The 26,247-nt window shown below is 42.1% G+C and overlaps 1 protein-coding gene across 1 annotated transcript; it reads right to left on the bottom strand.

Moving 5' to 3' along the window:
* Window positions 1-737: 737 nt before the first annotated feature.
* On the bottom strand, window positions 738-16,175 carry LOC146615113 (G1/S-specific cyclin-D2-like). Its single transcript, XM_085376011.1, has 5 exons — window positions 15,774-16,175; window positions 14,638-14,853; window positions 9,508-9,667; window positions 6,599-6,747; window positions 738-1,237 (listed from the first exon to the last, which is right to left on the bottom strand). The coding sequence occupies exons 1-5, from the start codon at window positions 15,966-15,968 to the stop codon at window positions 1,073-1,075; spliced, it is 885 nt and encodes a 294-aa protein (XP_085232137.1). The 5' UTR covers window positions 15,969-16,175; the 3' UTR covers window positions 738-1,072.
* Between the last annotated feature and the right edge of the window lie 10,072 nt (window positions 16,176-26,247).

Raw genomic sequence — 26,247 nt, 5'->3', positions numbered from 1 at the left:
TCCTCCTCCTGCGTGTCACTCAAGTGTCGTGCAGCTGCATGAACATCATAAAGCTTAAAATAATCATCAATCCACACTTGTTGCATTTTAACCCACTTTCCTCATGCTCTCTTTTATTCTAAAAACCTACCAACACACCCTTCACTTACTCCAGTCCTCTCTCAAACTTGGTAAGACACTTGCCAGATCTCCTCTTTCATCATCTGCGCCCTCCACTATGTACAAGCTTCACCTATAAAAACACCACACAAACGACGGCATATCTTTGCTGAATGCAAATACACGAACATACGGTCCTGTCAGCACATCTAATGCACGCCTGAAACCATCTTCATGTCCTTCCCTATGTTGAGCAGGCCCAGCCCACTCCTAGCCAGCACGCTTCTGCATAAATAGTAAGCAGTACTACAGGTGCACAGTATGGTAGGCAGAGCAGCTAGCTGCAGTAGAGCTCCTCTGGTTGGATATCAGCTTGGTTTAAATGCCTTGTATTTATTATCAGCATTTGAATCACTACTATATGGATTTCCAGAAAAGGAAACATCCCATTAAAACTATTAATTGATAACTGCTAAGAGATATTTAAAGAGTAACATAACTAAATACTAAATATACAGTATTAAATTCACTTTGCTAGGTATTATCAAAAGGAATATGTATATTTCATAAAATTATGTTGTTTTTTTTTCAAGTATGAAAATATATTCAGGTTTCCTTTCTCGAAACCTAAGGCACTATCAAGTTTTCAAGAATTAATCCTTTCTTTTTTTCCTTTTTTTTAACGTAGCTGTTTGATTACATGTGGCCCGTACAAAAAAGGTGAAAGTACACCCAAACCAGGTGTGAATGGGGCAACAAAAAAAAAAAGAAAGAAAAAAAAACAGAAAAAAAAAGGAAAAAGAAAAACTAGAAACTTCTAAAAGTTCATCGATTGTCACACCATCACTCAACAGGGGGTGGGGGTGTAGGTGGTGACTTGATGCAGATCTACTGGCAGCTCACAAGCCCTCACTCCTGTCAGTTCATTGGCTGGCAAACATGAGTGTTGTGCGAGTCCGGTGGCGTCGGGAGCTCATAAGTTGATGTCGCGCACGTCTGTCGGGGTGCTGGACTGGTCTTGCTGCTCCCTTGCCTTGCTGCCGGCCCGGACGCTGGTCTCCTGCCGGTACTGCTGCCCCTGCTGCAGGCTGGTGGTCAGCACACGCTCTATTTGTTCCTGGCAGGCCTTCAAACAATCCTGGAACAATTTTAAAAAGGGTCAGCAGCGGTTAAACACACCCTTCCATCAAACCTCTGCTAGCGTCTGGGTGCTTTAAAGACACATAATCCCCTCCATCCAAAATTCATTTTTGCAGGTTTGCAATGTTTAGCACTATATTGTGTGGCAACTGAAGTCAAGCCTTTGATTTAGGAAAAATCCTTTTTTGAGTTATCACTCAAAATCTGTTCAAGGATTTAAAATGTATCACTATTCATGCACATAAAGCAAAAAGAAATAAAAGTACAGAAATGTTACATTTAAGTTATTTTTATGGCTTCCACAGCAAAAGTTGACGGCATACACATGCCCTTTAACTGGCTCTCTCTGCTCTACTATAGCCGTGTTACTGTAAATACACCCCCCATTCCCCGGCAGTCTGCTCACTTAATCTGTGCACCTGTAGCAGACACTAGTGTGCAAAATGTTGGAATTTCAGCTGCATTTGACATGCGAGTTGTTTAACAGCTTTGGTCACATGCATGGCATACCAGCGGGGAATTATGTTCTGCTGCGGTAGGTGGTCCTGTCTGCATCATGACCAGAACAATGGGTGCCAGCACACTCCGATACCAGTGGCACGGAGCAGCGAGCTGCACAGCGGGCACCGGACATGTGCATGTCTGTGGTACAAGCTGAAGGACTCCCACACGAGCTCTGGGGAGTGTCAGGGAACTCTGGACTCCCTTCCTCCACCCTCCCTTGGGTTTACTTCACGGTCAATCCCATGTGGAGGTCTTAGAGGAAATGGCTTTGACCTGCTGCACCCTAACCCTCTGAGTTAGGGTGTAAAACAGAATATAGGACAGTGGGACCGGATGTTTTTGGACGGCTTTTCTTATTAAAAGGGATCCTCTCTTCGTCTCCCTCAGTCTCCGTCCCCCCTGCAGGTCTGTGCGAAAGATGTGGGAGGTCTGCCTCTCTGAGCCGGCTGCAGGACTCTTAAGGAATGAGCAGAACTTGCGGAGGGGCCAACATTCCTTTAAAATGCACGAATAATTGGAACCTGATGGGCTGCAGACGGAGTGCCTGTTGTGACGGCCGGCTGGGTCGCGGGGCCCACATCACCATGGCAGCGCAACCACAAGCTAAGAGTGCCGTTTCTAAGGCCGTTATGGATTTCTATCCTGAAATCTGTGTGACTGTTGTGCTGCAGCAAAAAACTACCTACCCAGTATAGATGCCCTCTGAGAGTACTTTTTCTCAGTAATCAATATTTAAAGAAAAGATATACCAGTGACTATGACTAATATATCTATCTCTATATACAGTGGGGCAAAAAAGTATTTAGTCAGCCACCGATTGTGCAAGTTCCCCCACCTAAAATGATGACAGAGGTCAGTAATTTTCACCAGAGGTACACTTCAACTGTGAGAGACAGAATGTGAAAAAAAAATCCATGAATCCACATGGTAGGATTTGTAAAGAATTTATTCGTAAATCAGGGTGGAAAATAAGTATTTGGTCAATAACAAAAATACAACTCAATACTTTGTAACATAACCTTTGTTGGCAATAACAGAGGTCAAACGTTTACTATAGGTCTTTACCAGGTTTGCACACACAGTAGCTGGTATTTTGGCCCATTCCTCCATGCAGATCTTCTCGAGAGCAGTGATGTTTTGGGGCTGTCGCCGAGCAACACGGACTTTCAACTCCCGCCACAGATTTTCTATGGGGTTGAGGTCTGGAGACTGGCTAGGCCACTCCAGGACTTTCAAATGCTTCTTACGGAGCCACTCCTTTGTTGCCCGGGCGGTGTGTTTTGGATCATTGTCATGTTGGAAGACCCAGCCTCGTTTCATCTTCAAAGTTCTCACTGATGGAAGGAGGTTTTGGCTCAAAATCTCACGATACATGGCCCCATTCATTCTGTCCTTAACACGGATCAGTCGTCCTGTCCCCTTGGCAGAAAAACAGCCCCATAGCATGATGTTTCCACCCCCATGCTTCACAGTAGGTATGGTGTTCTTGGGATGCAACTCAGTATTCTTCTTCCTCCAAACACGACGAGTTGAGTTTATACCAAAAAGTTCTACTTTGGTTTCATCTGACCACATGACATTCTCCCAATCCTCTGCTGTATCATCCATGTGCTCTCTGGCAAACTTCAGACGGGCCTGGACATGCACTGGCTTCAGCAGCGGAACACGTCTGGCACTGCGGGATTTGATTCCCTGCCGTTGTAGTGTGTTACTGATGGTGACCTTTGTTACTTTGGTCCCAGCTCTCTGCAGGTCATTCACCAGGTCCCCCCGTGTGGTTCTGGGATCTTTGCTCACCGTTCTCATGATCATTTTGACCCCACGGGATGAGATCTTGCGTGGAGCCCCAGATCGAGGGAGATTATCAGTGGTCTTGTATGTCTTCCATTTTCTGATGATTGCTCCCACAGTTGATTTTTTCACACCAAGCTGCTTGCCTATTGTAGATTCACTCTTCCCAGTCTGGTGCAGGTCTACAATACTTTTCCTGGTGTCCTTCGAAAGCTCTTTGGTCTTGGCCATGGCGGAGTTTGGAGTCTGACTGTTTGCAGCTGTGGACAGGTGTCTCTCACAGTTGAAGTGTACCTCTGGTGCAAATTACTGACCTCTGTCATCATTTTAAGTGGGGGAACTTGCACAATCGGTGGCTGACTAAATACTTTTTTGCCCCACTGTACATCTTGCCCACAGATACACACAGTTGTATGTCTTTACAGTTTACAACATCTCCTAGTGCACACTGATGAACTGTAAAAATGGCATTATGATGGCACATCTACCCTGGTAGTGCACGCCATCATTTATAAGGTCATGTAAGTTTGCCCGTCTTATTTGAAGCCGTCTGGACGTTCAAGGAAAAAAGTGCAAACTAATCCAAAACTTGGTAATCTTACGATCCAAGCACTCAGTACAGGCATGATGCATGAAATTCTCCGACTTAGATTAAGCGTGGCTGTCAGTGAACAGTTGAGTCCCTTGGCAGTGTTTTTTTTTCCTCTCCCCAAGGGCCTTTCATGTTGCACAAAATAAATTTTATTAGTGCTACAGATCCCATTTAACAGTAATCATGTGGCAAAAATGGAGCTGTGTTTGCCAAGGCGTGAAACCATCATCTATCCTACCATAATGTACAGTTATTAGACAGATGTCAGTCTAACTGATTGAAAAAAATATTAATTTGTAGCATTTTGCTCTTTATTTACTTGCTTTTAGACTTCTTTATTTTTTCAAATTTTATTCATGTGTAAAACCAATGATGGGCTAATAAAACACACTAGTTAGCTTAGCTTAGACTACTCCTTTTAAAAATTAAAAAACAAATCCCAGTGCTTAGGCCGAGCAGACCACTGGGCTTCTGATACTTTAATTAGCAGATTTTACAAACTACCGTATTTTTCGGACCATAAGCCACACTGTCGATGAACAGGTCGGTTTTCATACATAACGCACACCGGATTATAAGCAGAATTAAGCAAAACAAAACAGTCAGATAAATCAAACTTTACTCATCTCATTCTTCTTGCTTCCTCCACTTCCGTACCATTAATTAATTAATGTTGAATTCTCTCGCAGCTGCTCTACTCCCGTGTTGTTGCAGTATATTAATGACTAATCTCGTACTGTGGATGGATTATCTCAAAAGTTAGTGTTCATCCTCCAGCTTCACTGTGTTTATGTCATGCTAACATAGCTGTGATGCCAGCGATCACGTAGCACATCATTATATAGCAGCTAGTCCAACTTCAGTAACCCTACAAACGCCACTGCTGTTAAATTTTCTGTCTTCATTTCTGTTGGAAGTGATAGCAGAGCTGTACGTTTTAATTTTTTCAGAAATCTCCCAGTCAGAACATGCTATGTCATGCTTAGGTGGAAAATAGGGAGCTAACTTCCTGCTAATTTCTAACTCCATTAAATTTCATCAATTCTGTTTTCATTGATGCCTAAATGTCAAACTTAATTGTGAAACCTGGTAAAGCAGCAACTCTGATGATTTTATTAAAGATGAAAGAATTTAGACAGTTTTTAACTGTCAGTGATGCCGCAGTGTTAGTTTGACTTTGGGACCTGAAACAGACGGAGTTTTGGACCCAAAACTGTGGGAGCATTACGGCTACCTGACTACGGTAGCTGTAATGCTCCCACAATCCATTAAGTGGTGTGGCTTCGTAGCTTACTAAAGTCGCACTAAAACATTTGAGAGATTTTTGAGCACCGTGTACCACACAAAATCGATTCGAGGTCAGTAAGCACAACCAGATTCATACAATAGTTGTATCGGATTATAAGGCGCACTGTCAATTTTTGTGAAAATTAAAGGATTTTAAGTGCGCCTTATAGTGTGGAAAAAAACGTAGTTGGCGAGTGATTGAGGTTGCTAGAAGATTTCTGCAGTCAACTGCAGTTTGCTCAACCTGTCTACAAACACTTGTACTAGCCGAGGAAGTGAAAGTACGTTCGCCTTCAGAGAAAAAGTTGTGCTGGTTTAGAGGCATTCCTTGCTTCTGTCTAAGGCTTAAACACCCAAAAATTTATTTATTTATTTTTTTCTTTTAAAGTGGAACTTTTACTTTGAAGGTAAACGTTCCGCGTTCGCAGTTTCACCTTTCAGTTTCACTCCTGCTCAGAGAGTAGCTGGCAAGTATTTGTAGACAGGTCTTCCATGCAAAGATCCAGCAGCTGTTAGGAAGTTTTCACTAAAACTCAGAGTGCGCACATTTTTGGCGACTGGTCTCTGGGCCTTCTTTACTTGACCCTACACTGTCACATATCCAGAACACCAAGTTAGCATCACGTGGTTAGTGGTCAGGTGTCTGTAAAACCTCAAAACAATAAAAACTAGTTGCAGATGCATGTCACACACTTTGAGATTTGTGCAGTATTGTCTGATATTTTAAAGCTCAGCAAGTTACACTAAACACTGAAGTTAGTCTGTTGCAAGTAACTCTGTGTCTGCATCATCCTTCACTGGAAAAGATGCTTCTTGCCTTCAGTGCATACGTATTCCTCCACCAGGAGGGGCACACAGCTAAAGTAGGAGTCCTGCAAAGAAATTGCATGTGTCGTACCACAAGAATGTGGGCTCTGAGTTTTAAGAAGACATTCCCTCTGCTCTTTATAGCAGCAGTCTGGCTCCCCAGCCAGCAGCCAAATGCTTGCTCTCCCTCTCTCCATGAAAAGTAAATAGCTTCAGCCTGCCACCACTGAAGTCATCACTGTTGTTTACTAAAGAGCCTTTTATGCTGCTGTCGTGAGATGTTGCAATGATCGCTATTAACAGCGTATTGTTTCGAAGCGCTGAAAGTATTGAGTAATTCCTGCTGTCGAGTATAAATTTCCCCGCTGTGGTACTCACCACCTCCGTGTTGGTGATCTTGGCCAGCAGGTCTGTCAGGTTGTCTCGACTCAGCCTCTGGTCAGTGTGGTCCAACTGCAGGCCACAGATAGCGGCTCCCATGCTGCCAGAGGCTATCATAGAAGGAGGGTTCATAGCAAGGCGGTCATCTGGTGAGGGAAAGAGAGAGCATTAAGCCACAGTGACACATGGAAATTACATCCTCATGTGACACATAGAGCAACATTACTTAAATCCGCCCAGAGGAAGTGTCACAGATGCAAAAGAGGTGAAACGTCTGAATCATCTCCATCATACATGCTTTACAGCTGAATCTGATTTTCCCACAGTCTGGATTTCAGCAGACGAAGCTCCACAGTGGAACCTGTGTGGCGTCCTTCACAGGAACTTCAGCTGTGATTAGAAAAACAGAGTAGGAATCCTCCTACTCGCTGAGCAATGAGTTCCAGGCACGACTCCCTTCGGTCTGCATCCAAGTCTCAGAGACTTAAGTGACAACAGGCCTGGGAGGAGGCAGAAAAGGAGGCGGACATGGAGAGAACAACAAGGAAAACCAGCAAGTGCTGATTGTGAGAAGTCCTTTCCACCGCTTGGTTATTCGATTAAGTAACGGCAAGGAGCTTCAGCAATCCCACCTCATTGTCTTTTATACGTAGGGCAGTAACTTCCCAAAACAAATAATCCCTCCTTCACACCCTCTTTGTCCTGTGATTGGCTGAGATTTCTCTTATCTTTGATTTTAGAGCAGCAGTCCCCAACCCCCAGACCGGTCCGTGAGTTCTTTGGTATCGGGCCATGAGAGTTGAGGCTTGGGTGTGAAATTTATGGTTTTCAGGTTTTATCATTAACTCTGTCTTTTCCCATGTTGTAGTTGTGTCTTATTTTGAAAGAAATATTTACGCATTACCATAGCGACCAGAGAGGATTAAGGTGCAGAGGGGAGGATGTTACTCTCAATGTTGTTGGCGCATTTCAGGAGGACGCTGCTAATAAAGTTACACAATCACACAGTGAATTTGTGTTTATTATTATATTTGCAAAACACTCTAGTTTTTGTCTTGGTCGTATCATTTTATTTTGTTGTATTTATCTGGTCTGTGGCACAAAAAAGGTTGGGGACTGCTGCTTTAGAGCTCCTTTTTTTTTTACCATTTTTAAACAAAGTGTTTAAGGGACTTTTCTTTGGTACAACCAAGTAAAACACAAATGTGCCAAGATATTACTCTACATAACCGACAGCTTTTTGTCTTCTTGCGTCGTTGACTGAAACATCCTGATTTCTGGCAAAGATGGGCAATGTCATGCTAAAAAGAAACTTACTGGACTGGCGTTTGGCACCAATTTTGAACAAAATATGTGGTGCTCTTTTAAAAAGTGAAATCATGATCTAGTTATTCAAAAGGAAAAAAAAAATCCATGAAGTTTGTCAAGTTAAGTTGGATGTAGGAACTACCTTCTCTCCAAGGTCTACCATTCACTGCCTAAAAGCAGTCGTTGATAAGCAAGTCACCGGTAGATGGCGACACAACAGGCTGGTAAGAAAATAGTTCCTACCTGAAACTGCTCACAAGACTTTCAATTGCTGATTTATTTTAAGGTGGCCATTTTTTTTCCGGGGGGGGGAGGGAGCCCCTTTCTTTAAGGCCCATAGAGAAAAGCCAATGTAAACCAGTCCCAGTGGCCTGATAGCTTTTAGCCAGCTGTGCTACACCCATCTTCTCCTCCAGGGGCCAGCTGTCCATAGGAGGAGCTCCTCCAATATAATAATAACATCTCAACTCCATATAAAACTCCAAACATTTACATTACTGCACAACCACAGCAGGCCTCTTTTTTTTTTCCACTGCGGGTGCTTTGTGCTTGGATATAAGCAGCTGCTTATGAATAGCAGAAGTGACCACTGAAACACACCCATATATACTTATTTACTAGAGTAAGTTATCGGAATCAGAGGCTCCTTCAGCGAGTTTCATGCCCTGATATTTTTTTTTTTTTTTTTTATATATATAAATATAAAAATCAGGGCATGAAACTCGCTGAAGGAGCCTCTGATTCCAATAACTTACTCCAGTAAATAAGTGCTTAATAGCCAGATATGACCGCACTGACGTTTATGAGGAATTCAATCCACCAAAGTGACCTCCCTTTGTTTTATTTCCTTCATTGAATTAGCTAGAAAAGAGGAAAGGAGGTAGCAGAAGAAAAGCAGCCTTGTGAGACAGGTTTCCTGTATATTATGTGCATTAGGTGATCCTGCAGTAGTATTTCTGTCCAGGATATGAAAATATTAGAGGGATTCCAAGTTTAGGCAAAGGAATGCCTTGAAAATTCACCTAAGGAGAGGCCTGAGGGGGACATGTAAGCTTTTTCCAGAGTTTATTTTGGACACAAGGTGGCGATGGGAGGAGGAAGGAAGATCACTGGATCGCTGCCCTGACTTTTTAAACCTGGAAGTCTCTCTGTCAACAAACAATGAAAGGAGTACCGCAGAAAAATTCAGCTGCACCTGAGTCACTCAGCACAGAGTGTGTGATAGGATTGCTATCATTACCCGTGTATGTGGCTAATCTAAACACAGCACTGATAGGAGTTTTCCCAGGCACTTAGAAGAGAAATGTGCATGACCACTTTGAGTAGCTTTTAGCAGCTGTGAAGACAAAAAAAAAAACTCACTACAGGCTGTGGAAAGAGTAGAAAGTGGATAAGGCAGCCAGCAGAGAAGAAAGAGGTCACAGATGACTCACGATGGGGGAATGTTTGCGTGTGTGGGAATATTCTGGTGGATGTCTGAGTAAACATTTTTTTAAAAAGCACGAAACTGAGCAGATGAAGGATTAAAAAAATAATAACAAATTAAAAAAAAACAAAAAAAAAAACCAAACAAATAAAACAACAGGTACCCGCATTACCTGTGGCGCAGAGGGCGATGAACGTCTGTGTGTGCTTGCGAACCATCACCACCTTTTCTGTGGGGAGGGGCAGCCTTCGTATGATGTGCTCTACAAAATCATTGGGGATGACGGAGGCCATGTTCCACTTCAACTTCCCCAGCACAACCAGTTCCCAGTCCTAAAGCACAAGGATGAGGGTTAAAAATAAATAAATAAATAAAAAAAGAGTGTGTGTCAGGGGGTTAAATGGCATGCTGCCACGTCTGTATCGCCCGTGAAAACGATCTTAGTCTGCCTCCATTCCCAGAGGAAATAGCTCTGTAAGAAGAGCAACATTTCTTCATTTTATCTATCCTCACTGTATCTTATTATCTGCATGCCTTTCTCATTCCTTGCATCTTTTGTGTTCATATCGCCGGCATGTGACAAGCCTTGCCCTGCTTAGAGGCCCTGCCAATGAGACAGCTAGCCCCTTCCTTCCTGTCATAAGCCTCAAACACAGCTCTACAATGAGCTAGCGCTGCACAGGCAGCCGCACAGAGATCACTCTTTATACAGCAAGGCTTTGCAAGAGCAAGAAGACTGCACACACTGCATTATCTAATTTCCTGTTAATCTTAACTCATTGCATTCAAAACCAACCAATTTACTATATTTTTTAAATATTATTTAGCAGAGACATCAAATGAAGACTTCAACATCTAAAATTTACTCAGACAAACAATTAGTTATGATCAAGTTTTCAACACAATCAATAACACTTTCTCTAACCTCCCACACGAGAGAAATTTAGAGACTGAAATGTGGTTGCTGTAGCCATTTCTACCTGCCACTGTTTCTTTTTAAGAAAAACAGAAGTCCTAAAAGAGCAAAGCATCGCACTGCTGCCTTAAAATAAATTGAATTCACTTTAGTTCTTCTGAGCTGTGATTGTGTGCGTGTTCCTCCAGAAGCCATTCATTGAAAAAACGCTTACATGTGTTGCTTTTTTATTTGTTTAGGGTCCAAACTGCACCTGAGCTTTTATTTAAAGTTGCACAGGTGTGCCATTTAAAATAACTGTCAATTTGGAGAAAATAATCCAAGGGTGTGGCGAACTGTCCCTGTAAATGGAGTTATTGATATAGGCACTCTAAAGGGGAAGTACTGTTGTAACGCTTTTATGAATAGCTAAACACTAGCATCAATACACTTTCATTCAGTAACAGATTCATGTCTAAACTTTGCTCCAAGCACTTCTGAAAGAATTGTACCTGCAGACGATAAGTGGGAACATGTCGAAGGGAAGGCAGGTGAGACAGAAGTGCAGCATAGTGCAGTTTTACTGAGGCACGATTAAAAAGACGAGGCAGGTGGTGACACCTATCAAATCTGAATCACTTGTTTTGCTCCCCTATAGAATCAAAATGAGCTACATAAAGGTCATTTTTTAGTTCATAACATGCTTATCTTTGGCTTTAAAAGAATTTAAAACATTTTTTCCAAAAAAGCAGTGCAGTGCCACTACATCTGGCACTGGTGGTAACATCTAAAAATCTACCATTTCCCACCCCCTTAATCTAGAAATAACTCAACATTTCAACAGAATAAGATGCCAAAAAGTGACGGCACCATGTAAAACCCACTAACTAAAAGAAATTCACAGATGATTCACGGTCGCGATCATCTCGCTTTGATTTTACATTTGTGAAAACGACTCAACCTCCGTTGAATAACACTGTGTACCGTTCCGTTCTTAAATCTATCAAAATGTGTGCTGCACTGGCACCCCGGCACGTGCCAGTAGAGAGTAAGCCTCCAGTGGCACCACTGTGAAATCTAACTCCCAAAAAAAGCAAGCCAGGGGGTCTGATAATGCACATATTGGTCTGTAGGAACTTACTTTGAAGTGTTAAATCGAGCAAACAAAGTCTGAGACAAGAGAAGTTGTGTTTACATAAAGAGGTGGTCTGAAAATCATAACTAGAACAGACAAAGACTAACACTTTGGCAGTAAATGTCACAGGTGAGGCTAACACTGGATTTTCACTGGTGTCTAGGCGACTGGATAAAGAAAACTGATATGCACTTCCTAAGGTGGTGTGACTTATATCAGATAAGCCTGATATGAGGCAAGCTGGGCTGAACTTAACTTAAGGTGATACCAATAAATTTCTGTGGGAACATGAGGTCCATTCTGTTAACCATGAGAAAACCTTTGCGATAACGGCGTCATTGTTTGGTTTTCTTCATTTATGGGTAGAAAAATATGAGAAAGGTTAACTGGAGTGTGTTAGAAATCACTGCAATCAACAGCAAGAAATTAAAAGGGATTAAAACTACTCATATTTCTCATGAGAGAAGTTTTCTTTAATGCCCTTTTAACGCTGAATGAACACAGCTGATTCTAATTTCTCACTTCCTCTGTGTCACACAAAAAGTAACCGTAGTACACACCGAAACCCCAGCGCTCAGCGGGGACAGTCCCCCCACCCCGAAACGCTTTTCTGTCATCTAAAATGTCACCCGTCAATCCCATTTACGTGGGTTTCCTGTACATAACCAGTTTCTCTTCACCCTATTTTTAAAAAAAAGGTAAATGGCCTGTATTTATATAGCGCTTTACTAGTCCCTAAGGACCCCAAAGCGCTTTACATATCCAGTCATCCACCCATTCACACACACATTCACACACTGGTGATGGCAAGCTACATTGTAGCCACAGCCACCCTGGGGCGCACTAACAGAGGCGAGGCTGCCGGACACTGGCGCCACCGGGTCCTCTGACCACCACCAGTAGGCAACGGGTGAAGTGTCTTGCCCAAGGACACAACGACCGAGACTGTCCAAGCCGGGGCTCGAACCGGCAACCTTCCGATTACAAGGTGAACGCCCAACTCTTGAGCCACGATTTTAGCCTCAATGTAGATAGATGATTGTGAGATGAATAGGGGATAGGTTTGCCACTGGTATGATCACTTCCGGGACATCTGTCCTGATGAAAAATACCACCCGCTACCATTGTTAAACTTCTCTCTTACAGGCAAACTGCCACCAGCAGGGGTAGCACATTTACTGTAAGAGTGAGGAGCTACAATAATTTTCCAGAGGCTCCTGCTGCCTGCTCTCTGCATCCTGTGAGGATATCCAGGAATATGGAGCCTTACAACAATATGGAGCATCAAATCGGATGGATGTCATTTCCCTAAACAGCTGCAGCCGAGCAGGAGGACCCATAGGCTACGTCCACACTAATGCATTTTCACTCGAAAACGCATCGTTTTCTCTCCGTTCTGGCCTCCCGTCCACACTGAGATGTTTTCACTCATGGAAAACGCAGCGTTTTGAAAGCGCTCACGAAAACGCATACATTTGAAAACGGTGCTTTCGCGTTGCAGTGCAGACAGCAAAAACAAAGACTTTCTAAAATGATGACGCATGTTAGTCATATGATTCAGTCATGTGACCAATTAAACTAAGTTAGCGGAGGGCATTATACAGCAGTTGTTTTGTTTGCTCTCAATTTTGACAGCCCTATTAAAGATTAATCAGTCTGTACATGCTCCAGATAGCTTTTCTTCAAATTCTTTATTTCTCACGCGCTTTTGCAACTTTTACTTTTGTGTTACTCGTAGCAACAACTCCACCTCATTGTTAGTCCATTTAAAAAACTCGGTGCTTTCCCTCAACATTTTGCTGCGACGTTTCAAAGAGCCAGAAAGTAAATAAGCGGCAGACAGAAATGAGGCAGGTCAAATCTTCTTGCGCAGTACTGGAACCCAAGCGTTTTCGGCCGTTTCAATGCGGACGCACAACTCTGTGAAAACGACTGAAAACGCTAGTGTGAACGCGGAGCGGTTTCAAACGAAAACGCCGTTTTCAAATCTATCCAGGCTAGTGTGGATGTAGCCATAGAGAGCCTGGGCAGCAGTTTGGCAGATCTTACTGCAACATGTAAATTACTCTGGCACTGAAGTGGTTAAATTAAATCTGCAACTCTTTTAGTTGTTTAAGACAATTTCTTTTTTAATGGAAACTTCCAACAAGACATTTTTTAGGGCAGAAGCTAACGTTTGTTTGCTTGCAGAAGTCATAGACCAGCGGTCCCAAACTCATTTTACATCGTGGCCTGCTTTAATCTGTGAAATTCCCCCTTCTGTCAGCGTAAAGAAGTTTAATATTTAATATTTAAATATAAGAAAAATAAGTCAGCACAACTCTTTGGCCTTTAATCCTAAGAAATAAATGTGTAAAATTAGGAACATTTAGTAAAGAAAATAACTTTTCTGGCATTTAAGTGTTTATTACTTCGTTACTTTGGTGTAGTATGAATGACTATGGAAAGAAAGCTGTAAAACTTATGAAAATACATGCCGTCCTTCATTTGCTCCAAAGCCTTCTAATGGGCCGGATTGAGAGCCTCTGCTGGCCAATTCTGGTCCCCGGGCCTTATGTTTGACACCCCTGTTCTAAGCCAAATGTTTCCAGTCACAAAAAGCCACTTAGGGGAGCCTGAAATTAACATAAACTGGATTAAAAAATTAGCTCTATATTAATAAAAATTCAGCATCGTGATCATCTGCAAGTGAGAAACAAACTGTTTTGCTGATGATGACGATGTGATAGTATCAAAAGCTCAAGAGGAGGCTAAATAAATGGAGATAAGTGTTGGGTGGGTTATTTATCCTTAATTTCTTTTTAAAGATCTTTCTTACACAACAAATGATTAACAGAGAAATTTATCTTAAAGGGACTTTTAAACTGCCAACATGGTGCCAAAAGTTGCCTTTAAAAGCATCCCTGGGTTAACGGTTGTGTAGTAAATCGTATGATAGTAAGAAAATAATACTTGAGCTTGGAGGTTTGGTTTTTAATAGCATGAAATACTCAATATGTACTAGAAATGCAGGCTTCCTCATGATATCCATATCCTAAACTGCATAACTGCCACTAGATGGCATCCTGCGTCTCTTCAGGCCACATGGATCCAAAGAAAGGATGTGGCTGTATTGTGCTCCACTTACAAGGAAAATAGGAAACTTCCTGTGAAACCAATTCAGCCATTAGCATCATAAAGTCATCGAAAAAACGTGACACGACATCTTCATGCTCCCATGAGTGAGTGAGTGAATGTTTGGATGGATGAATGGATGGGACTGTTGCTCTTACCAGCAGTTCCCGTGGTGAGAATGAATTATCTGTGTACATGCAAAGTTTCTCTGCTGATATGGGCCTGCAGTCCTTTAGCTTGGAGGCCAGAAACATGCACACAGCTCCCAGAAGCTGCAAGTAACTCTTTCTTGTGGGCATCACTGTTAAAAATCTGTCCAAATAATTAATAGCTAAAGGAAAGACGTCTTCATTGCTCTTCTCCTCTTCACACACCTGGAAAAGTTTAAACAGGAGACACATATATTAGGTAAAACTATGCCAAAACACCCAAAACAAAACAAAAACCCAACTACAATAACAAAACAGAAAAAGAAAAAAAGAGGAATATGTTTGTATATAAAACAGGTTTTGGTGGCTATTAATTCTGCTATAAATAGTACTGTTTTCGGGTTAAAGGTTAAATGACTGGTTTTCACGTCTTTTTTTTTCCTGCATGAAAGGCTGCAAAGTCAGAGCAGGGCAGAAACAAATTAGTTCAACAGCAACTCGTTCTGCAAAACCCCCACATCGCCATTCAGTCTCTCTTCCTTGTTGGGGCTTGCCTCACTCATCAAAAAATAAAAATAAAATAAAATAAACCACCCAAAAGCCTTATAAAGTGTGCAAAATATCCACATGTTTTCTTCAAATACTTTCCGACAGTTTGTGTGAAAGAACTTTACCAAAATCAACTTATTTTCTTGAGCTGAAAAAATGAAAGTGGCTTAGCATTCATGCTGCCTGCCTTGCCCCGAGCCTGAGTCACTTTTAAAAAATTAATAATAATTACTCTGAGGGGAAATTTTCGAGTTTTCGATTATGTAAATTAAGAATAAGTCCCCCCCTGTCGCCTGAACTTACTAATTATCAGAAAGCACAAACTTTGAAGCTGTTAACCAATGTAAATATGCAGCTAGGCTGTTTTCTTTGAAGCCGAATTTTCTTCGTGGTGGAATTTCCGACTCTCCCACGCCTTTGGTGAGTCATTCTTATTCAATTGTCAAACAGGTTAACATCCATGACAACTTTCCACGAGCTAAAACGAGCCAGAAATAACTTGTAAGTGTGCAAAAACAAAACAAGACAAATCAAAAAACTGAAAATTAGCTAAAGCGGTTAGGTTAGCCCCGCGAGTGCATAAAATGCCCACAAACCTCATGCATCCAGCCTGCAACCATTCGTCTCATATAAGGCTGAATATCCTTCTGGACCCGCTGAAAATACGAACACTGAGGTAAAAATCTGTCCTCGATTGTTAATAAACTCTGCAACACTCTGTCATCACAGAGGATGTTTAGGTCAGGCTGGGCTCTCACGGCTAGGTCCGACTCCAGGCAGTAAAGCTCCATGTCTCGGCCCCCGTCTTCGCCCCGTTTTTTTGTTTGCTGTTGCCTTTGTTTTAGTTACTGAATAATATGAAGGAAAAGTAAATAAATATTGTTACGGTGTTTTCGACAGCGGACAGGAGGAGGAGAAGTGCCCAGGACGAAGCATGAGGCTGAGACTGCTGGGTTTGCTCCAGTCCTGCTGCCTCACGGTTCGCTTCCTCTCGCTGCAGTCGATGGTCCGCAGCTGCACGCACTACATCCGGTACGAACTTTCAAAATAAATGTCTGGGAAGAAAGCAGAAAACAAACCGGAAACCTTATTAATAAAAACAAACAAGCAAAAACATAAAATAAAATAAATAAATAAATATAATATTACTTTAAATTTTAAGGATTATCATTGTCATTACAGCAATACTATGTTTTTTGCTCTCAGTTCAAGAGTGAGCTTGTGAGATGGCTAGAGTCGTATCAAAGTTAATGGAGAGAGGACCATGTGTGTAATTGTGTGTATCCAGACAGCTGTACTGGGAGGCTATGCCCAAAGAGAGAGGCAGCAAATGAAAAAGGAAAGGCTAATGCATGAATTATGCTTTAGTGGAGAAATCTATGTCATCATGGAAAATTCCTTTTAACACCACGTTGTAGCTGTCCACTTAATCTCACATGACCCTCCCAAGTAATGTAACTAAACATTGGGTAAATGCAGAATGCAACAGCTTGAATGGCATCATAAAGTTAAAGGCAAGTTCTGGTTACAACCCAAGTTATGACACAGTTTTAAAGTAAAAGTCTAAATCATGTACATCAGGCTGAAAGGATGTGCAGCAGATTAGAGTGATTAAGGACAGAGATGGAAATGTATTAAAGGGAAAGAGTCTATGCTGAGAAGATGGTAGGAATACTATGAGGAGCTCATGAATGAATGAAATCAGAGAGAGAGAGAGAGAGAGAGACAGAGAGAGAGAGAATAGAGTGCAGAATCCAAATATCAAAAACAAACAATCCAAATATCCATAGTATTGATACCAATGGTGGTACTGGTATTGGATCGATTTTTTGTTTATATTCTCTCATTTCAGCGCTGCTATGAAAAGGATGAAGAGTGGAGAAGTGGTTGGACCTAGTGATATACCTGTGCAGGTATGGAGAAGTCCAGGAGAGAGGACAGTGGACTTTTTAACCAGATTATTTAACACAATGATGGAGACTAAAAGGATGCCTAAGGAATGGAGAACAGGTGTACTGGTACCAATTTTCAACAAATGTAATCTTCAGACCTGTAGTAACTACAGAGCAATAAGGCTGATGAGCCACACCATAAAGCTGTTGGAAAGAGAGGTGCAGACTTGACTGGTACTTGTGTAGCACTTACATGTTGATGGATGCATTGTCGACAACTTCTGTTTCAGCATCTTCCTCAAGGAAACTTTGAAATATGTATGCACACGTGTATGTGTATATACATATGTTATTTCTATTTATTTTGTTTAGTTAATTGTTATGGATGGGTTGTTTTACATTTATAGGTTTATTATTACTAGTGGAACTTTAATTGTAGCCAAGGTTAATTGTTGAATAGTAATGATGACGAAATGGGATTTCCGATAGCTTATATTGTGTTAAATAAAACAAACAAAAACAACTTTTTAAGAATTTTAAAAATTGCAAATGTCTGGACCCTTTGTTGGACCATCGATAGTCTTTGGGAGTCCATTTTAACACAGTTTACTACGCATACATTTCATCAGCTTTATATTAAAGAAAAATAATAGAAATAAAGGTTTAAACACCTCAAAAATAATTCATAGATGGTGTGCCATAGAAAACCCAATAATTTTGCTTAATTTATAGTTGACAAAAGTGTGTCACATGAAGTTCATTATGCTGTTTATGGTAAAACTATAGAATCCAAACAACTGGGGACATTTTTTATATAGTTAAAGTACATTTTAGCTCAAAGTTTTTTCAGTTAATAAAGAACAAAATATAATTGCATAATTATGAAAAACAGATGGTGACCAAGCACATAAAAGCATTAACATTAAATGGATATGAATGTCTGCTGACAGAAATGCAATGCAGATGTTAAAAGAAATGAAAAACAATGCACAACAATAATAACAATAATCATTCACAGATTTCAGTAAATTGCTGGTGGCTATGAGTCCTATATGCTCCTCCTGTAATTATTTGTGCAAAAACTGCAGAAAGAGTCATCTAAATTTCACATAGATGTTGTTACAGGGCCTGTCAGCTGTGAATGCAATCTGGTTTAAGTTTACTAGGTGTTTAAAAAAGCAAAATAATTTACAGTTGAGGGAAAAAACTTGATATCAAGTCAGTTGAAGGCAGTATTAAAGTGGATATCAACTAGACGGCTGCTGTATATAAAAAAGGAAAGGATGCCACATTTCTAAAGTACAAATCATGGACCGTTTACATTATTAAATGCAGTTTATAGTATAAATCAGTACTTAGCACTGTCTGCTGTTAGGCCTGAAATTCTCCAACCCAGCTGTCCCAACATATTTGAGGATCGTGCAATAAGCCACTGGACTGACTGCAAATACAACAGAACCTCTTTATTAATTTTCTCAAGCTAGCAGAACAGTGAGCAAACAGAGGGAAAAGTCAGACAAGTATATACATCAATGCATAGAATAATGCAGATAAACACAATTTAGAGTAATCTGCTGCTTATTTTATCACTATCATGTTTGATTTCTTATCATTTCCTTACTGCTTTGCTCCTCATTAAACATTTTTCTTTTTTATCATTACTTTTTTGGTCATTTTTAACACAAGAAGAAGGAAGATGATCTGACAAGACAGAAAAAAACCCCTCCAAAATGTCGTATACGTCACAAAACTGCTAAGTAGTAACTGCTATGGTTGAAAGTTTCAACATAGTGTACTTTTCTCAACTACTGAAGAAAATGTCATCATCATACTCTCATAACACATACATATCCGGTTGTTCAGTGATGACGCGACGAATCCTACTTCCGGGTCTAAAGTAGTCTGCGTTTAATATGGCTTTTGTGTTGTTAACATGTTTAATGTTATGTATTTTCTTCTATTTGATCTCAAAAAGCTCCTAAAACAGTCAGTGATCCCTGTTGACCTCCTCGGCTTTTATTACCGCTAATCATTTATTTAAGCTCAGTTTTTAAAACCTTAGGATGTAACTACAGCCCAGCCCATGCAGCAGTATATGAATGACTAACCTCGTATTGTGGATGGATTATCTCAGTTGTTCTCCTAGCTGAAGTTTGGTCCTTTTACAGCATTCTGCCATGCGATTACATTTGTTTCTGACCACCGAGAACACTCACGTTAACTTTTATCGAGTGGAAAAAAAGTTAGCTTGTTTATATTATGCTAACATAGCTGTGTCGCTAGCAGTCACGTAGCACATCATTATATACCAGCTAGCCCAACTTCAGTAACCCTACAAACGTCACTGCTGTTTAGTTTTCTGTCTTCATTTATGCTGGAAGTGATAGCAGAGCTGTACGTTTTAATTTGTTTCCAAAACCCTGCAGTCAGGACATGCTATATTGTATTTAGATAGAAGCTAGCGAGCTAACTCCCTGCTAACTTCTAACTCCGTTTAATGTCATAAATTCCGTTTTCATGGATGCCTGTATGTTAAACTCAATTGTTACACCTGGTAGAGCAGAACGCTGATAATTTTATTAAAGATGAAAGACTTTAGACAGTTTTTCAACTCTCAGTAATGCCATAGTGATCGTTTGATATATGGACCTGCAGCGGAGTTTAGACCCAGACACAGCTAGTGACGTCAGACTGAACAACCGGATAGGGCCTTGAGGGAGGGTGGGCACGTTAACGGCGTCCAGTGGACGGTCTGTGTATTCAACCCCACCTCTGCTGCCGGTGCCCACCTCTCAATTTTAAATCCATGTAGACATTGAGGGTTCTCGGGAGGGGCCGTGCTAACACCTGCTGCTCTCTGGCAGCAGCACCATGCTCTCCCGTGTTTTAAATACACCTTAGAACAACACGCAGCAACACTACACATGAGCGAGAGGAAGGAGGTTTGGGGTCTTCACACACCCCTGTTCTCTGCCGGCCATCAGGGCGGGGGGGGGCTGGGAGGAGGTGTTGGCTGTCCGATTGGGATCTGGGATGCGGGGCCTCCCTGCTGCTGCGGAGCCTGGGGCGGTCTGCTTGCCTCCACCCCGGGGGAAAGGGTAACATCTCCTGGGTCTAGGTGTCGTTTCCCCCTCCAGGGGTGAGGGTACCTGGACCTGGGGTATAGAGTTTGTTTGGGGAGTGTGATTGTGTGTACAGTGCCCATGTATGTCTATCCCTATGTTGGGTGAGTGCTGAGTATTTGTATATGTGTGCATGAGGGTGGGAATGCATGTTTGTGTCTGTGTGTGCCTGTTTGTCTGTGTTTATATGTCAGGTCGGGTCTTACACTCCACCTCTCTGGGAACTCCCAGGCCCTCCAAGGCCTATCTCCCCTCACCACACTCCCTGCCGGTAACTGATGCCCTCAGGGGTCGGTGCGTTGGTAGTTCTTGGTGTCCGGGGCTGGGCGCTCAGGTATGTACCAGCTCACTCCCGGTGACTACTTGGCGGGGCCTGGTGCCTGTTGCTCAGTCAGGCCTCTTCCGGGGCAAAGGGGGCCCTCGGGCCTCTGGGCCTGCGGCTCGGTTCACTCTGGCACAGCTGGCTGCCGGCAGAGCCGTGGCTACTGGGTGACCCCTCATCTGGGGCTCTCCTCAGCTCTTCCCAGGAGGGTGGCACGGATGCCCCTCCGGTTGTCCTCCTTGGGCTCTCGCACTCTGGGGCCTCTGGATGTCTGGAGGCTGGATCTCCTCCATGCCTGCTTCATGCCCTGGGGACAGGGCTATTGCTCTCTACATCCTCTAGCAGACCATTACATGGGGAAACCTTTTGAATACAAGCGCGCTGATCCACACAGGTGTGCACACGGGTGTTCACTGTTCATAGACATAAACTACACCTTTATTGGCTGCTATTTCCAAGAACATTATACGCTGTCGGTCCTGCTTGCTACACAACAACATTCAATATTTACTATTTACTGCTGTTTACACTTAGCTAGATTAACGTGATGGTGTTGTGTTTAGTATGTTGCTCTGTTTGTTTGTTTTTTGCTTGTTTTCTCTTCTTTTTCTCTCAACAGGTGATCCAGGAGATTTTTTTTCTCTCTTTCTCTTTTTAAGTGCCCATTCTCACTGTCCCTCTTCCCTTCTGTTTTTCTTTTCTTTCATTTTTCTTTCTCCCTTTCCTATCCCTCAGTCATGTCTGTCCCGTCTGTAACAACTGAAAATAAAATAAAATAAACAATAACAACAAAGGTTGATCAAATGGACCAATACGGCAAGGCCGTGATGATCCATTTGGCAAAGTATATCCATTGGGTATCCTTGTTGGTCTTCAGACAACAATTCTGACGGCTAAAGAACCAAATAGGACAGGCAAAAAAAAAAAAAAAGGAAATGTCATCATCAGAGGATATACAAGAGACTCTGTGGGGAAGACCATTTGCCCTCATATCATTTTGACCATGTTTCGACAGGTATAAGGCAGCACTCCGATGAGGTTGTGCACAGGCATCATGGATGCTTCATTGTTTTTATTTATGCTACTTCCAGTCTGTTTGGGGAACAAATGTGCTCCTGATGATCTTTCAGTGTAGTAGCCTCACGTACACCCTTCAATACATACTTTTGCAATGTTAAAAAAAATTGTTAAAATTGTGCTCTTCTTTATTTTCTGTCATGTATATTTACAGTTACAGTGATGGATGCTTATATTAAAAATAGTCAAGTTCTAAAATTGATGTCAGGGTATGTGCAAATAATACTTGTGATCTAAAGGTGCAGTTTTAGGAAGTTTTTTTCTCCTCTTGGCTCTGTCTGATGTCAGTCAAAGCTGATAAACCTGATGTGATTACCCTGCTCTGACTAACAGAGGCTCCTCCCACTGGCCTTTGGTTTGGTTTCTGAGGGGCCAATCAGAAGAAAGTTGGCTTAAAGGGAGATTGCAAAAATTGCTGAATTAGATGGTGGGTGAACAGAGGGGGGGTGTACCAAGGCTCAGCAAGACAAAAAAGGGCACTCAGAGAGCCCAACTTCCCCCAAAGGATACCTCTCCCCATGGCCTTTCACGTGCTATATTGTTGCACGTGCAGCAGGGAAGACTCGGAGACTCCAGGATGAAGTGTGCACATTTTAAAGGAAAAGATTTTTAACCTGGCCTGGTTTTGCTTTTAAAATAATCTGAGGATGTTGGAGGGAGGACTCATTTTAATTGGCATTTGTGTGGACCTGCTGGGAGGGGAAACAAACACTTGATTGGAGACTCTCTGTGCCCATGAAAAGGAAACTGGACAAGTTTTAGGGAAGTTTCAGCTTGAGAGTGGAAGCAGGATTTGATGCGGAGACCCAAGCTCGAACGACGCCAGGCCTGAAAAGGTGGGTGGGAAGCCTTTCTGGGGAAGATGCAGGGTTGATATGTTTTTGGCTGCTTGTTCTTCCAAGTGACCACCTTTCCCCTGTTTGTAACCAGGCTAACTACCCTGACCGCGGTGGCCTTGGGCCTTGGATTCCTGGCCAGAGTTGTCTTCAGCCAGTAGTTTGACTCTGAGAAAAAATGAAATCTTGTGTAAACCATTGCAGTGTGTCTGTGGTGGTTCCTTACTGGTCAATATTAGAGCTACTACTTTCTTGTACGGAGGCCATTTTGGGCCGTACGTAACAGTTTCTTTACCAAATTTTTAAAGGTCAAATTTGACCTTGACTGCTAACAATGAAGGTTAAGGCCTAATACTTAGCCAACCTAGATACTTATGTCCCCCAAGACCTGGTATGTTTTTGTGAAGTTTGAAGATGATCCATAGGAAATCGTGAATTGTAGAGTTATTACTGATTTTCACATTTGGAATGACGTTGAGCTTGTCCTTGACCAGCAACAAAATTAAATCAGTTTGAGCTTATATTGGTATCTACCATCGCACAAAATTTGAACAAGATATCTGCTAACCGCTAACAAATAGACATACAGACAAAAAACAAACCAATTATATCATGCCTCCATTTGAGGGGAGAATAAGGATCATTTCATACTGAACGTCATGCAAAGGTGCTCTAAAACAGACAAAATGGAGCTGGAAATTAGCATACAAAGACTCAATAAAATATGTCTCTTTGGATTTCCAAGATGCTGAATCCAATGCTGTTAAAAACCGATGGATGCCGAGAATGCTGGTTAGCTCACTGGGAGGAGCAGGCGATCTGAGGCCATTTGCTCCATGTCTTCCTTTAGTCTTTCTCCCCCTATCCTATCACAATGAAGGCTAAAATGTCCCAGAAATATATCTAAAAACATTTGACAAAACCAGTACACATTTTTATATGCAAACATCGCTAAAGGTTAGCACAAAGAGCAATTCCAGGTATGTTTACACCTTTAAAAATATGACTAACATAGGCTCTATATCAGATAAACATTAGATTTGAGCATGCTCTTTTTAGTGGTGCATGTGTGGTCACATTCATGATGTGAATATTTGGTAGCCAGTGGTGCCTCCAGTCAGGTTATAGCCCTTCAAAGTGAGTTGTGTGTGCAAAGGATGTGGCATGTTGATGGCTTTCCAGAACAAAGTTTTCCTCAAAGGAAGTCCTTTGGCGCAGTGGCATGCCTAAACATGAAAGTATGAGGATGGACATGCAAATCTGCAGAGAGTCCTTGTGGCATCTTCAGGATATCTAAAAGTGTTTGTTATTTTGTCCTTCTAAAACAGGATCTAATCTGTTAAACCATAGGATTATATATAGAAGAGGAAGTCATGAGATTGTCGACTTCCTTTCACTTTTTAATACTTGAAGGCCACAAAGCGGGTCTGTGTTTTCTCTGCGCAGTTCCGAATGATGACTCATTATTAAAAACATGAAATTGTCTTATTTGTGTGTTCATAACATGTGTAAAAATCATGTCCAGTGAACTTCTTTGTTCTTTACTTGTTGTTTTATTATGACTATTGTTTTGGATTTGTCCTATCCTCTTGGCAAGGTCTATAGAAATTTTTAATCTCTCCTGGATAAATAAAAGATATATTCATGTATGTAAATCTACTGCTTCGGATCATGCGTGAGTGTAATTTGCAGAAAGTGTTTCTGAGAGTAGCTGAACTGATCCGCTTCTCACAAACTTCTCCCTTTCACTGCCGCCACCAATAGCTGAATGAGATATGGAGTTTCATTGAGAAAAAAAAATGGAGCACTGTGGCGCTATTATGAGAGCAGACTGTGAAGTGAGAATGGGAACTGTCTCTGAGGGAATGTCAAAGGTTAGTGAGGTTATTTCAACTTCAAAGGAGGGGGGAGGGCAGGGGTATTTGAGAGGATTCATCTCAGAATTGAGATTTCATTGTCAGAGGGTTATCCCCTCGTCTGTGCACGGGCAGGCTGACAAATCCCCTCTTCAATGTTTTCGTCTGAAGGAGGTCTCCCTGCAAGAGGCCAAGGGAGACTGCTATACCAGACAGTCACAGCAGTGACACTTGAGGGAAACAGAGGTGTTAGACAGATAAAATGGCCTTACCCTGTTGGTGCTGTTTGTGCATGTGTCCTATGATAACACATGTCAAGTGCTATCACACGCTGCAGGCTGCACAGAGGTAACAGAGACCGCCCAAAGCCCTGGGAAAACGTGGAGGAGCGTGAAATCACCTTGATCCAAAGATTCCTGCTGCATACCAGTCCACTGAACCCACCAGAGCACAGGGGCCCGGAGATGGGCAGACTGCCACAGATCAAGAGAAAGAGACAAAGAAAAAGGGAAGAGGTGCAGGGTGAGAGTCAAGATCTTTAATCCTACAGCTTGGCTTGAAGCTTAAAATCATCTTATGCATTTCCTGTGGAAGATCAAGTAAGCCACTCCATGAGGGAGGCCTCTCTCGGATATAAACACAGGATTTACTTTTACATGCCAGTTTCGGGACCAAGCTTGATTACAGGTTGCCCATGTGCTCTGAGTCAAGCTGGCTGTTTGGGTTTACTGACAGTAGAGGAGAGGATGCTATGGCTGGAATGCTGTGGTGTGAACAGCGGTGAACACTCCTCCCAGAGCTGACTGATAGCTGGTGTATGTCAGCCAGTAAAGGAGATAAAGTGGCTTCTGTGTGTCACATGGTTGCAATGCTATATGCCTTCACATCTCCTGATTACTCGCTCCTTCTGGAAGCGTTCCCAAACATGAAATGTGGGCGACATAATTATTCAGTTGAATGTTGTTGCTCTTTCACATGCTATTCTTGTCAAACTATCGGCAGCCTCTATCAGGAGTGTCATACATCAAAGCTGCCCTATCAGTGCCACTCAACATGGAGTGGCTGACGGTGAAAAGTGTGGAAGAAGGTGCTTTCCGGGAGAACTCCAAGTCAGTCATGCCAGAGAAATAACTGTTTTGAGCTGCTATCAACAAATGCTGTGGTTTTCTTTACCCAGCATCTCTTAATTATATTTTTTTGGATTTGTAAATCCCACTTCCTTAATGCCTGAGTAACTCCTATCATCAATCCTTCAGATGTGATTGGAAACCCTGTGGTGCAATCAGCTAATTTGCACTCAACTATGCAGCAAGATTAGAAAACAAATGGAGCTCCGTCAAATCAGCGCAGGAAAAAGAGGGTGTTCCCCCCCACACTGTGTCTTAGGAATGTTTTGGCATAACTGAAAGCCATCTTTCAAACTCAAATGCCAACATTTGAGGAGACAATGGCAGAACAGATAGCAACATCCGGCCCTGGTCTGGGTCATGAACACAAGGGGGTTTCTCTTCTACAGTTTGGGCCTCGGTCATGGCTGGATGTCCCTCCTCCTCTTCCTCCTTTATGTCCATATGCAAGTCTGATGTCCAGCAGCTTGCAACCCTCATTTCTTCCAGAGCCTTCAAGAAACATTGGGCCATTCTCCATCATCATTTCAGGAAAAACAGCAGACAGAGGGGTGAGGAAGAGGGTATGGTTTGAAACAAAAGAGGTTCTATAAGGTGCTGGAGAAAAAGATTCCTACTGCAAAATGTTTATAAAGAACACTGCAGAGGGACAGTCATTGCTATCATGCTGAGTAATTAGAGTAATTATCTGAAAAATGCCTTTTTAATATCTGCTTTTTGTAGACACAGCAAGCAGTCAATGAAAAATGAGCTTCCAGGGCTTAGCACAAACCAAGTTGGATGTTAGTGCTGAGAGTGATGTCACTTCCGAGTTAAGCAATTGTCAGTTGTAAAGTGG

This window comes from Diplotaxodon limnothrissa, linkage group LG17, assembly GCF_057381915.1.
Source record: "Diplotaxodon limnothrissa isolate DT_005_m linkage group LG17, D_limnothrissa_male_GT1.1, whole genome shotgun sequence".
Classification (NCBI taxonomy): Eukaryota; Metazoa; Chordata; class Actinopteri; order Cichliformes; family Cichlidae; genus Diplotaxodon; species Diplotaxodon limnothrissa.
This window is presented reverse-complemented; position numbering and strand designations above follow the sequence as displayed.